This window comes from Synchiropus splendidus, chromosome 1, assembly GCF_027744825.2.
Source record: "Synchiropus splendidus isolate RoL2022-P1 chromosome 1, RoL_Sspl_1.0, whole genome shotgun sequence".
Taxonomy (NCBI): domain Eukaryota; kingdom Metazoa; phylum Chordata; class Actinopteri; order Syngnathiformes; family Callionymidae; genus Synchiropus; species Synchiropus splendidus.
Genome location: NC_071334.1, coordinates 47,655,968 through 47,669,060, shown reverse-complemented (window position 1 = coordinate 47,669,060; position 13,093 = coordinate 47,655,968). Strand labels below are relative to the sequence as shown.

Sequence of the window (13,093 nt, the reverse complement as noted above, 5' to 3'; positions counted from 1 at the left end):
CCTCATTTTAGGAAGCGTAATACATGGAGATAAAAAGTCTCGATCACGCTTCGAGCGTCGGTACTCCAATCCTGTTGGTGGCGCCAGTGTGCAAATGCGTCAGTGACTCAAATGACGCTGATAAATACACGAAGAAGAAGACCCGGCCACTGAGCATGAGGTTGGCGGGCTGTTGTGTTTCTGTTTTTATTTAAGTTTGGAGGTCAACTGTCGGCACGGGCTCAGTGAAAGGAAGACTGCGTGGCATATTTCCAAAAAGGTAGTCCTTTTTGTTTGTAATAGCAGTTTAACATGACTCTACACGAAGCTCTCGCGTTATAGAGGAAGAGTTTAACGCTAGTAGCCGGTTAGCTTGAGAGTGCAAGACCTAACTGCTGGATGACCGTTGGCTTCTGAGCAAAACGGATGTTACCTGTTTGATTGTATTCAGTTTAACTTTTTTGCTAAGATAAGGGAGTTGAAAAAAGCGTCGCCATGCCGTCCAGCGCTGGACCCTGCAGCCCCGCCGCTGCGCTCGCTGAAGCGCTGGAGAACTCATCCCGGCTCATAGACAAGCACCTGCAGGAGGACCGCTGCTTCCCGGAGCTCTCCGAACTGCTGGGTGTCCCCTCTCACAGTGAGTCCTGTTTGCAAGAGAGTCGGCTTCACCTCTAGGCACACGCCTACAAACTGACTGCCACCGACTTGTAGGGAAGAGGTGGGATGGTTGCCCAACTTAATGAAAACCATCATAATTATGAAGTATTGTTTGTCTTACAACTTGCTACTCAGTATGCTCCGTTGACATAAGTATGTATTAGCAACATCAAGAGAATTGTTCACAGACACAAGCATCAAAGTAAGTGGTGATTCAGTGTGCTGTTTTAATTGTTAAATCCTTTTAATGTGATCACTTTTGTTTACAGACATGCCCTCCCTCTCTGGAGTATCAGACATGGACTATCCGCTACAAGGTCCAGGTTTACTCAGTGTGCCAAACTTACCGGAGCTCACCCCTGTCCGCAGAGTGCCTCTGCCTCCAGAATTGGTGGAACAGTTCAGTCGTATCCTCTTCTCTGGAGAATTGAAATGTTGTTTTTTTTTCCTCTGAATGTGCTTATTGTGACGTGTTAAGATCTCTTTATTAAGTTAAGACTTAACTTCATTATAGACATGCAATGTAATTGCATCATGGGCGTCTTTCCTGAGATCAGCCGAGCATGGCTCACTATTGACAATGATATTTTCATGTGGAATTATGAAGATGGGTAAGTAAATATTGTGCAAATTTAGAAAAAATTACCATCTTGCTTTTTCAGTGATATATGTAGATTTTTTTTATTCTAACATTTTTTTTGCTTGCAGAGGAGATGTGGCTTATTTTGATGGCCTTATTGAAACTATTCTGGCGGTGGGTTTTGTAAAACCAACACCAGGTATTGTAATATACAGTATTTTTTCCCCAGATCTAACCAGCTCCCCAATTAATTTTGTTTTGTTTATCTCTCAGGCATCCTCCAACCCCATATTGAATACCTTCTTGTCTTGGCCACTTCTGTGGATGTGGTTGTGCTCGGTTTGAGTCTTCCTAGCAGCCAAAGTGGTGAGTCTCATCAAATGATTTCTTCTGCTGGTCCATGACAAGAAAGACTTACACAGGAAGAAAAACATTGTCAGATTCATGGTCAGGCTTGATGGAAAATATAGGGCCTCTTGTTCTCAGTTTCGTCTTCTATCACCATGGTTTAAGTTAAAAAAAAAAAAAAAATCAACCTTTTAACCAACTTTTAAAACTTTAATATACAGACACTTGACTACATTAGAAAGTGCTTCCGTGTTTATAATTTATAAATTTTCTAAATTCAGGTTCTATATTTTGGTCTCTGCTACAGGTTTGAATGACAGCATGGCTGGAGGGCTACAGTTGCTGCCAGAGCCTCTCTTCTCAATCCCGACAGACAACACCTTCATCCTCTCCATCACCTCCACTGAACAGGGTCGCATCTTCATGGCAGGAAAGGACGGCTGCCTGTATGAGATTGCTTACCAAGGAGAGGCTGGATGGCTTAGTCAACGCTACAGAAAAATTAATCACTCCAAAAGCTCCCTGTCCTTCCTCATCCCGTCTGTGCTCCAGTTCTCTTTCTCTGAAGATGGTAAAGAGAAACAGTCCTTATTTTGTCAGAAAACATATCCTCGCTCAAATGTAACCACTGATGTTTTTTTTGCAGACCCAATAGTGCAGATTGCTGTCGACAACTCTCGCAACATTCTATTCACACGCTCAGAGAAGGACGTTCTGCAGGTAATAGTATGCAGTGTAATATAACACAGGGTTTTCTCCAACGCTTCAGCACCTATGCTGGGTTTTCAGCGTGATTTTTTTTTTTTTTTTGAAAAATAATCTTTCTAGACAACTGACTGGGGTTTGTCGCAGACACCACAAGCCATTCAAATGTCCCAGTATTTTTTTTTTTCAAATTACATCTTAATGTTCAGGTGGGGTTGTGAATATAGTATTACTTGGATCATCGAGTGTGACTTATTACACAAAACGTGTATAAAAAAAAAAAAAGTCATCTGCTAGGCCACACCAGGGTTTCTGTCACTTCTTAACACTACAAGTCATTGTTAACTCACATATTTACTGATGACTGACATCTGCCACGGCTGTAACAGAATGAGGCGTTTCACAGCCAACTGTATACATGAAAGAGTGTTATGTTTATTTCACAGCAGAAACAAGCAGCGTAATACGGAGCATCTTGATTTAGCTACACCGCTTGCACAAAATGTTGAACAAAGTGAAAGACATTTCTGACAATCACGATTTTTAACCGTGAAGTACTGATCCTGACATCAAAAAATGATCAATGAATAGTCTGGTAATCTTTAATAACTTAGGAAAATCAGTGTCTTTCTTCCTTAATGTTCCTCATGCAGACAGATGCGCAGTTAGAGACCAACATTATTCATTTAAGTCAATACGTCTGCCAATAAAATCAGATGTTTATCAGCATTATTAAGGCAAATCAGGGAATCCAGTGATCCATGACCCGGTCCACTTGTATTCTCGTTGGATGTTTGAGCCGAACGCACTTTGTTCCGAGACAGAGTCTGCAGTGTGAATAGCCCGTATCTCTCCCCACACTGGCATCAACGAGAAATCTCTATCACACCTCCAGCAGGTTCAGAACTCAGCAGCAAGGCTTCTAACTGGCTCTAACAGACAGCAGCACATCACTCCAGTGTTAACTTCTCTGCACTGGCCCCCGGTCCACTTTAGAATAGACTTAAAGATTTTATAACTTTTAAAGCATGCATTGCCTTGGCCCCCAACTACATTGTCGAACTGCTGAATGCCTTCGAGCCAACCAGAACCCTCAGATCTACTGCTGGGTCTTTGCGAGTTGTCCTTGATTCTAGATTTATATCTAGAGGTGATTGAGCATTCACTCTCAAAAGTTGAATGACACTCTCTCACCTGTATTTGTGTCTGTGATACTGTTCTTTCCTTTCTGTTGGCTTCTTTTTTATATATTTTATTGTCAGTTTTAAAGTTGCAGAATTATTCACCCTTGTCTGTTCGTCCAGGTGTATGACCTTTGTGCAGACGGTAAAGGAATGAGTCGCGTGGCCACGATGTCGCAGAGCAACATAGTTTCTGCTGCTGGGAACATCGCAAGGTTTGCCTCTTAACTAGTGTTAAGCAATGAATATCAAATGAATCTTGTTTTTCTTCATTTTCTAAAAACATCAGGACTATTGATCGCTCTGCCTTCAAGCCCATCGCCCAGATCTCCGTCATCGACAGGTCGGAGTCCTCAGACTGCCACCTTTTGGCTGTTACTCATGCAGGTAAGTAAGAGAAGTGCAAATGTGGAGACTGAAGACGAACATACAGACTAAAGCTGATTTTGCTTCATACGTCTGCAGGAGTCCGTCTCTACTTCACCACATCCCCTTTTGCGCCTCCAAACCAAAGAAATGTGGCCGTTCGTCCTTCCCTTCTGAACTTAATCCATGTTCGGCTGCCTCCAGGATTTTCTGCATCTTCCACCCTGCAGAAACCTGCAAAGGTTCACAAGGCGATCCACAGTAAAGGTGATTATTTTTACAATCCCATACTTTTTTTATTTCAGTAAACTGAAGCTTTTTAACAGAGAGAACTACAATGATCTTGGCATGCAGCTTATGACTGAATTAGAATCCTTGTCATTCATTGACAAAATTAAAGGTACATCTGTGTGAGAGTAGATGCGGTTTATCAAAAGAATTCATGAAGAGAGACTGTTTTTACTGTAATACATATAATATTCTGATAGAACGTTTACAACGATGAGCTCGCAAACTTCCTCTGGGGTTTTAAAAAAATGTGAAATGTTGCAGGTGTCCTGCTGATGGCAGCTTCTGAGACTGAGGACAACGATGTTTTGTGGTGCATCAACCACGATTCCTTCCCCTTCAGGAAACCACTGATGGAGACACAGGTCAGCACACAGCCGTTACAGGTGTAGAAATAAACCTTTGTTAGCAAGTGGCAAATATAGAGCTGTTCCAAAGGAATAACAGGCCACCCTTCTTTGTCCTTCTCTCTTGCAAAGAGCTTATGTTTTCAGTGTAGATTGTAAAATGTTTAGGACGGAAATAATTCCATAATTTCACACTCATTGTGGAAACACGTAGTCTGGAGTAGGATAGTTTTAAATCACTTTGGATCTATTGTAATTTAATCCTGTTTGATAATCGTCTTGCTCTGGTTTTCTAGATGATGTCCACTATCGATGGACTCACCTGGGCTGTCTGTCCCATCAATGAAGTCAGACCCACCAAGATTTCGACTCCTCTGAACAGGGACTTGATCCCAGTCACAGATTCGCCTGTGGTGGTCCAACAGCACAATATGCCCCCTCAGAAGTTTGTTCTTCTTTCTGCTAAGGTCGGATAACTAATGATTTTATTCTCTCATCTCCCCTGGTTCTAATTTTGAGTTTGCATCACCTTTAATTAGGGGAGCCACATCTTCCAAAAACTGCGACCAGTGGACCAACTGCGCCACCTGCTGGTGAGCTGTGTCGGGGGCGAAAGTGAAGAGATCGAACGATTCTTCAAGTTGCACAGGGTAAAAACCTAGATAAAAAGTATTTGTTAATTTAAAGTTTGATTAAAAACAGGTTTATTGCAACTTTGGGCGTCAATGCTCCCATAGCTGATGTTGCTGATATCGCTCTATTATTTACATTGAAGTTAAAACTAGCAATTATTCTTGGGCATTAATATTGGGCATATAACTTGGGCATTTCAATAAATTTTCAGAAAAAAGGCAAATCAGTCTATTCTATTAGATTCATGTGAACACTTCTTTTTAGGAGGAGCAGGCATGCGCAGCAGCTCTGATCCTGGCGTGTTCTGGTGAGGCTTGCAATAGGGAGGTGTCTCTCTGGGCCACCAGAGCGTTCTTCAGGTAGATTTTGTGCTGGAAAACAAATACAAATCACACCTTGAACAAACATTTCAAGCAAATCCTCTCGTTTAAGATACGGCGGAGAAGCTCAGATGAGATTTCCATCTGCCATGGCGCCCCCAAGTAATGTTGGACCTGTGATGAGTTCCCCTGCACCAGGTAAAGATGAGTAGAAAGGAAAAATATGTGGCTTTTTATTTTAACAAATGTAAATAAATAAAATTATAAACATATGCTCTGTTCTTTTTTTATTTGAAAAATATATATAATATATAAATATAATTCCATGAAGATTATGAATCAGTTATTTCTTCAAATATCTTTCCAGGTGTCGCTCCTCCAGCCTTGGTGACACCATTCACCCCAATCCACATGAGTTCTTCCCCCCTGACGCCCATGACTGCGGGCCCAGAGGTGATCTTCTCTGGGAAACACAATGGCATCTGTATCTATTTTGCTCGCATTCTTGGGTCAGTGAATCTTAGTAGCTCTTTTTAAAAATAATATGGTTAACCACACTAATGTTCTCTTTGGCACTTTTTATTTGTGCAGCAATATTTGGGATGGAAGCCTGGCTGCAGAAGACTCTCTCGTTCAAGGAAATCAAACTGTCACTATTGTGAGCATTTTATTTCAGTTACAATTCTTTCAAAATGTTCTTCCCAGTGTTTGATCTAAATTTGTGTTTCACGTGGTTACAGCTGAAAAGCACAGTTGATTCAGCTCAGCTGGAACTGGTCATTCATCAACTCGCTGGCCTGCAGGAGTTTTTAGACAAAAACTCACAGATCAGTCCCTCTTCGCTGGGAGATGTGAGGTGGGAACTTGATTCCACAACACTTATTAAACAATTATTTGAAAATGTGAATCAGTTATTGCTTTATAAAATTGTTACCAACACTCCGACACTGCATCTAATTTCCTTTGGCAATTGATTCTTGATTAGATTAAATAATATAATAACTTTTTAATTTCAGCTCTTTCCCAAAGGACAAACTAGCATCAGAAAGAATGTTGCTGTAGTGCAATCTTAACAAATAAGCAACATTACATGATATGCCATGTGATGTTGTCATGAGGGGTACGGCAGTGATGATGGTTCCTTATGTCATGATGTCTTAACTACCATACTATTAGGGCTGAACAATTTGAATTGACAGTATTGGAGGCCAAAAATTGCTTGCTGCATTCTGTACTCCTTGACTAATTGCTTTGCTTTTGAGTGATGCATTTAGTGAGGGTTATCACATGAAATTGTAGAATTTTTGCCATGGGAAGATCACACCACGATTAAAAACACAATTGCAAACCTTCACAACTGGTCTTAAAATAGTCTAAAGGAGGGGGTTACCAACCTTTTTGCAACTGTGAACTACTCCAATGGCACCGTGTGACCCGATGGACTGCAGTTTAGATCTTTGCCATCTATAAACATTGCTTTTCTTCTATTGATGATGGTTTTTGCCTCCAGTTCCCCAGCAAACCTGCAGCAAAGACTATTGGGATTCATGCGTCCTGACGGGGCCAACTCACAGCAGGTCCAGCAGGAGCTGCAGAGGAAATATCACAGTGAGTTGAGCATTTCTATTACCAGGTCAATTTTAGTTTGTATTCTGTGGCTTCTAACTGGCTTCTTCTCCCATCAGCAAAAGCTCAGGTGTATGAGAAAGTGTCCCTGCAGAGCATCCAGCAGCTGGTGCATCGATCCTACCAGACTCTTGCTCTCTGGAAACTTCTGTGCGACCACCAGTTCAGCCTCATCATGTCCAAGATGCCAAAGGAGTTCCAGGAGCAGATGAAGGGAGCAAGTTTCAAGGATATAGTGATCCGGGGCAAGGAGCTCTCTGGAGCCCTCATCACTGCTCTTATTAACGTATACATCATCGATAATGCCTCGGTGGATGCCATCAGCAATCACCTGAGAGACATCTGCCCGCTGCTGTACAGCACAGATGACAGTGTCTGCTCAAAGGTAAGAATGCTCTGAGTGTTTGCGTTTTTTGCTGGTTCAGTGTTTCTGTTTGGAGTACAGAGTTAACTGCCTGGATTATGACATCTGAACCTATGGCAGCTTAAATCTGCTGCTGGCAGGCACATCCTTCATGTCAAGCACCACTCATTGACCAATGGATGTAACTGTTAATAGAGTATTAGGTAAACAGCAGCAAAAAATCCAATAGACATGTATATACTAGGGATGCTCCGATCAGGATTTTTGCTGCCTATCATTGATACCGATCAGCCAGAGAAAACCCTGCGTGCTGCAACTTGTCTGTCAAAAGGACAACTGAAACATTGAATTCGACGCGAGACGTCACAGTTGGTGAATATCTGGAGACTTTGCTATATCCATGAAATATTTACTTGCTGGCCGCTTGTAGCGTGACTCCTCGACAGGGCACTGCATTCATGAAAGTTTCCACTCCGGACTTCTTCAAAAGTTTCAGATTCAGGTAGCTAACGGACACTGCACCCAACTCCAAAATGATCCGAAGCCTTTCTCAGGCGGAAAGGGTAACGGCACCTGAGAAAGGCTGGTCATTTAGCTTGGTAAAATTCCCATGCATGTGCTGCATTGTGCAAACTTTAAATGACAGATGGGAAGAACCCCCACAGCATCCGATCACGCTGATAGCGGAAGATCATCGTTGGTGACTGATTGATCGGTGCATCCCTCCAATATACCGTATTTCATTACAAGTACATCAGAATGTATCTGTACTCCTTCCTCAACTCACTTCTGTCGACATGTCAATGCAACATTTCTCCCTCAATCAGGCTAATGAGCTGCTGCAGAGTGCCAAGCAGATCCAGAACAAAGCAGACAAGGAGAGAACTCTGAGGGAGTCACTGAGGCTGTATCAGCAGATCAGCCAGCACACAGACCTTCCTCTCGTCTGCTCACAGTACAGACAAGGTACCACAGAACTGCTCTCCAATGCTTGCTGTAGCCCATGTTTGCTAATGATGTCAAACCGCTGCAGTGCGTTTCTATGAGGGGATCCTGGAGTTGTGCCTCACAGCAGCAGAAAAGAAAGACCCACAGAGACTAGGACCTCATTTCTACAAGAATGGGGAGCCTGAGGAGGACCGTGTGGGTCAACAGGCTTTCCAGGAGAGGTAGCTTGTATGGACCAAGGCTAATTCGCTTGCCGAGTCTCATTTATATGTTCTGTTCTTATCCATCAGACTGTCATGTTACAAGTGCATCACCGACACCCTGCAGGAGCTAGTCAATCAGAGCAAAGCTGCCCCCCAGTCTCCAAGTGTCCCCAAGCAGCCTGGTCCACCGGTCATGACCTCAGATCCCAACATGCTCAGCAACGAAGAAGCCACAGCCCATGTATGTACAGATGCTGCTATTTATAGACCAATGTTTGTGTGGTCTTCATTTATGATTGAAGTTTGTCTCCGCTAAAGTGTGAGCAGATGCTGGGACTGGCCCAAAGGTCCAAGGATGAGCTATTTCATATCGCTCTTTACAATTGGCTAATCCAAGCTGATCTGACAGACAAGCTACTTGAGGTAAGAATCCATGTTTCAAATACTTTCCACACGGTTAATGCTCCAGCTGGTTTGGTTTGTTTTTAAAGTTGACTATATATATATATATATATATATATTAAAAATAACCATGAATGTACGCGATTTTTAGGAGAATAGAAATATTTTGTGGGGTAAGAATATGATATAATTACAAAGAGAGTAAAGTTAGAATATTTTGGGGATATTCTTAACTAAAGTGTATTTGCCATTAAACTTCTAGCAATTAATGAACTCTTCAAGGTGTCTCATTTTGAAAAGCATCTAGGTCGTGTCCAGACCAATTCATGGTTTACATTTAAGTGGCAATGCTCCAATCTGTTATATAGCCAGTTTTCATACATATTCAAATTTGCTTACTGCAGTCCACATTTCGTGTCACATTCAATGCGTTATGAATTGAAGTGTATAATTTTACTTTGCTCTGTCTTGTAGGTGAACTCTCCGTACCTGGAGGAACATCTGATGCACATGATCAAACGTGACCAGAGTAAAGTTCACAACATGGACCTGCTCTGGCGCTACTATGAGAAGAATCGCAATTTTGGCAAGGCAGCTCACGTGCTGGCTCGTCTGGTGGACATGCACAGGTTTGGAAATAAATGAATTTATGTTGATTTCAATCTCCTGTAACACATGATAAATACCTTGCATGAAAAAAAGTTAAGACAGTTTGATTGCACACAATTCAGTGAGTATTTTTTCTTGCATTTCACAAAGCTTGAAAAAGTTCAGTGAAGAACGTTTCTTATAATTTTTGCCTCTTATCCCCAAATTTCCCAATTTTTCCCCAACCGTGGTGTAACTGTACTTAATCTTGTGTCTGTGTGAGATCCTTTATATTTTTTCTGGTCTTTGAAGTCTTATCTCTACTGTAAAATCTCATCAATCGAAGAAAGTAAGATGTATTTTATAGCATCAGATTTGCTTTGTCGGTAAATTGAATTTGACTTTGGTTTATGTGACTGTAACATGAAAGATTACGAGGGCAAAATAAGCTTACAATGAAAGCCGTGATCAACAACTGTCATATTGTTCTCTGTTCTTGCAGCACTGAGATCACGTTGAAGCAGCGGCTGGAGTATATCGCTCGTGCCATCCTCTCTGCGAAAAGTTCCTCCAGTATCTCAGCACAAGCATCAGACGGAGAATTTCTCCACGAGCTGGAGGAGCGGATGGAGGTAGTCAATCTTAGACGCTCCTGACCTGATGTCCTTGTGATTGAAATGTAACTCGATTGCCTAAGATCTCTGCTGTCCCGCCAGCTGGTCCGCATCCAACTGCAGATCCAGGAGACCCTGATCAGACAGTACTCTAATCACCCCTCTGTGAAGTCTGTCGTCTCGCAGTTGGATTCAGAGCTGATGGACATCACCAAGGTAACATGAAGTTGGTCTCACAAACTGGGAATATCACAGTCGTGTGCTTGTCTTCATCTTTTCATAGAGTGCAATTGAACCTCTCAATGAAGTGTGAAGTTATCATCTGCACCACCTTGCTAGTCAGCTTCTAGTCATGTGTCTTTGTTTTGCTTTTGTTACTCATTACAGCATTACATGTTAACTGATTTTGATTTGTATCTTCTCCCTGTGCAGCTCTATGGAGAGTTTGCTGACCATTTCAAATTGTCCGAGTGCAAACTGGCCATCATCCACTGTGCCGGGCACTCGGATCAGATCCTGGTTCAGTCCCTGTGGCAGGAAATCATGGAGAAAGGCAAGAAATATTCTGGTGTGTGTGGAGGTTTGATCACAAGGCATGGATCATCAGTATGTGTTTTCTTATTTATTTTAAGAAATGGGAGACACCGTGAACATGAGTCCTGCCGACCGGATGAGATCCCTCAGTTTGAAATTGGTGTCACTGGGGAAGATTTACGCTGCAACACCGAGATATTTCCCTCTGGGTACGTCTTTGATGGTGGTTCCTTATGATGGATGTGTGCAATTATGACGTCTGTTGCCGTGTCTCAGGTGCTGACAATGATTCCTACTCGGCATGTTTTAACTCGCGCTCTCCGAGGAGGCAATTCAGCCAGAACTGGAACGACTCAATTACAGCGGTTAACGGTTTGCTATGTAAGCTGGTTGCTGATGACCGCGGACTTGTTTATTTCAGAGTTCCTTGTGAAGTTCCTGGAGCAGGAAGTGTGTCATTTCAACTGGGACGTCGGCTTCGTCACCGCCACCATGCAAGAGATCGGTGTGCAGCTGCCACGTCTCTTGGAAGTCTACGACCAGCTCTTCAAAACCCGGGTACAAACATGAGTTCAGGACCTGAAGTGTTTGTAGAGCTGTCCCTTGGACTGTGTCCTAAATCATATTTTCTGATGAACAAGACAATCCCTGTTTACCTGACTCTCACCATCAGGATCCATGTTGGCAGCGGCTGAAGAAACCTCTGCACCTGGTCGAATGTATTCATGTGCTCCTGTCTGGATACGTGGAAGATCCTAGCAGAGTCCCCACCTATGACAGGTAACTTGTGGCACACCTGTTTTCAAAGTCAACATCTTATTTCAGTCATACTGGTGATGGCACTCGCACAAGCCCCTGGGTGCATGTTCCTCAACCCAAGTGAAACTGAAGATCAAAAAAATTCTCAATCCAAAGTGTTTTGCGCACGAGTAGATGATACAAAGTTGGACTGAACGAATTTGTTTCAGCGTGGATGCGTATGAAACAGAAATATCATGATCATTATTCCTTATTCTAAATCTGGTTTCCTCAAAATGAGATGAGTGTGCCACGAATTCTGTTGGCCTTCAGATGAACTCTTCAATTGTGCAGATTATGTTGGCTTATTTTATCAGCGCCTCCCTCCAGGGCGACCCAACCTCGCTTGACAGCATTCATGCCTGACCTGTCGTTGTGGACTGGTGACCAGATAAAAAAAAAAAAGTTATTATATATTTGTTTTTTATTTAATCATTTAATGAAATTAAATGAATGAATCATTTCGTAATGTATTCTTGTAATTTCTTTCACAGGCGCCGTTTCACCAACGTGTGCCTGGACAACATCTGTGGCTACCTGGTGGAGCTGCAGTCTCTGAACCCCACAGCTGCCCTGCAGCAAATCATTGGAAACTTCAAGTCGCTGCAGGCCAGGCTGGAACGACTTCACTAACTTTGTCTGTCACAGAACATTGACCTCCACAGTGGATACTATTGCCTTAAACCACCTGCTGATTAAACAAGCGGATGGAGACATGCCACTCAAGTGTTAGAAGAAGGGGACGTTACCAACAGAAGTTTTATTTAAAGCTTGAGTTGTCAGAAAACAGGGCGATGAAGTTGTGTGTCACCGTGGATTAATAATTCTGATTGAAACTAATCTGTGATGTGTGTGCGTACCTGGGCTCACTGCCATCTGTGTTCACATATAAGCATTTAGTTTGGTGTCTTTTTAGTACTTGTCGACAGCCTTGGGTGTGTGAGTGATGATGTCAGAGTTTTAACTGTTCACTGTGCGTCACTGAACCATTGGGATGTGTTGATAAACTTTTTCTATGTCTATAAACAAGTATCATGCCTTTTGTTTTTGTTGTTATACGCTTCATTTTTATTGTTTAAGGTGGTCAATTTTGGCTTCAGTCTCCTCTGGTCTCCATTCCAAAAGCTATTGTCATGGTCCTGACTTCTGATTTAGATTAGGGATGGGCGATATGGACAAAAAAGTTATCGCAATAAATGTAATTTCTGTGATGAAGATAATTATCATGCTAAATACATTTTCATTCTATTCCATGTGTTGGACACACTACAGTCTGTCTTGAAAGTTTTTTAAGATGAAACTTATTAGTGGGGTTTGTCTCCAACATCATTATTTGTTTACATTTCATTATAATAGTTAACCAAGTGTAGAGATGAGAAATTCAATGTTTCTTGTCTTGAAGCCGCTGGTGTCTGACAGCTCATGTCTCTTAACAGTTGACTTTGAACTATGGATCAGTCTGGACACATTTCCTAGATGCTATTGAAGTAATATTCGAAGTAATGTGACTAAATCATCATTTAGTCTTATTCTATTCTCAAAATCATTTTACGAACTGTCAGTCCTTTGTCTTGTGTGATGAAAAACCTTTTCACTATTTTCTCTCCGAAAA

The 13,093-nt window shown here is 42.1% G+C and overlaps 1 protein-coding gene across 1 annotated transcript; it reads left to right on the top strand.

Annotated features, from left to right (window-relative positions):
- The first annotated feature begins 122 nt into the window (after positions 1-122).
- On the top strand, positions 123-12,726 carry nup155 (nucleoporin 155). The gene is made up of 33 exons (XM_053872589.1): positions 123-259; positions 449-616; positions 906-1,043; positions 1,151-1,247; positions 1,345-1,415; positions 1,490-1,582; positions 1,872-2,135; positions 2,211-2,284; positions 3,574-3,665; positions 3,740-3,837; positions 3,916-4,083; positions 4,369-4,469; positions 4,748-4,918; positions 4,991-5,101; positions 5,349-5,443; positions 5,517-5,602; positions 5,772-5,913; positions 5,996-6,062; positions 6,145-6,260; positions 6,915-7,012; positions 7,090-7,415; positions 8,222-8,360; positions 8,428-8,563; positions 8,633-8,786; positions 8,864-8,968; positions 9,422-9,576; positions 10,038-10,167; positions 10,252-10,365; positions 10,582-10,702; positions 10,782-10,892; positions 11,105-11,241; positions 11,357-11,463; positions 11,976-12,726. The coding sequence occupies exons 2-33, from the start codon at positions 475-477 to the stop codon at positions 12,112-12,114; spliced, it is 4,098 nt and encodes a 1,365-aa protein (XP_053728564.1). The 5' UTR covers positions 123-259; positions 449-474; the 3' UTR covers positions 12,115-12,726.
- Positions 12,727-13,093: the final 367 nt, after the last annotated feature.

Excerpts from the sequence above, each read along its gene's own strand:
- nup155 (XM_053872589.1), top strand. The coding sequence starts at position 475 with ATGCCGTCCAGCGCTGGACCCTGCAGCCCCGCCGCTGCGCTCGCTGAA. Across the intron at positions 3,666-3,739 it reads GCTGCTGGGAACATCGCAAG|GACTATTGATCGCTCTGCCT; the intron begins GTTTGCCTCTTA and ends TAAAAACATCAG. Across the intron at positions 10,168-10,251 it reads AGCTGGAGGAGCGGATGGAG|CTGGTCCGCATCCAACTGCA; the intron begins GTAGTCAATCTT and ends CTGTCCCGCCAG.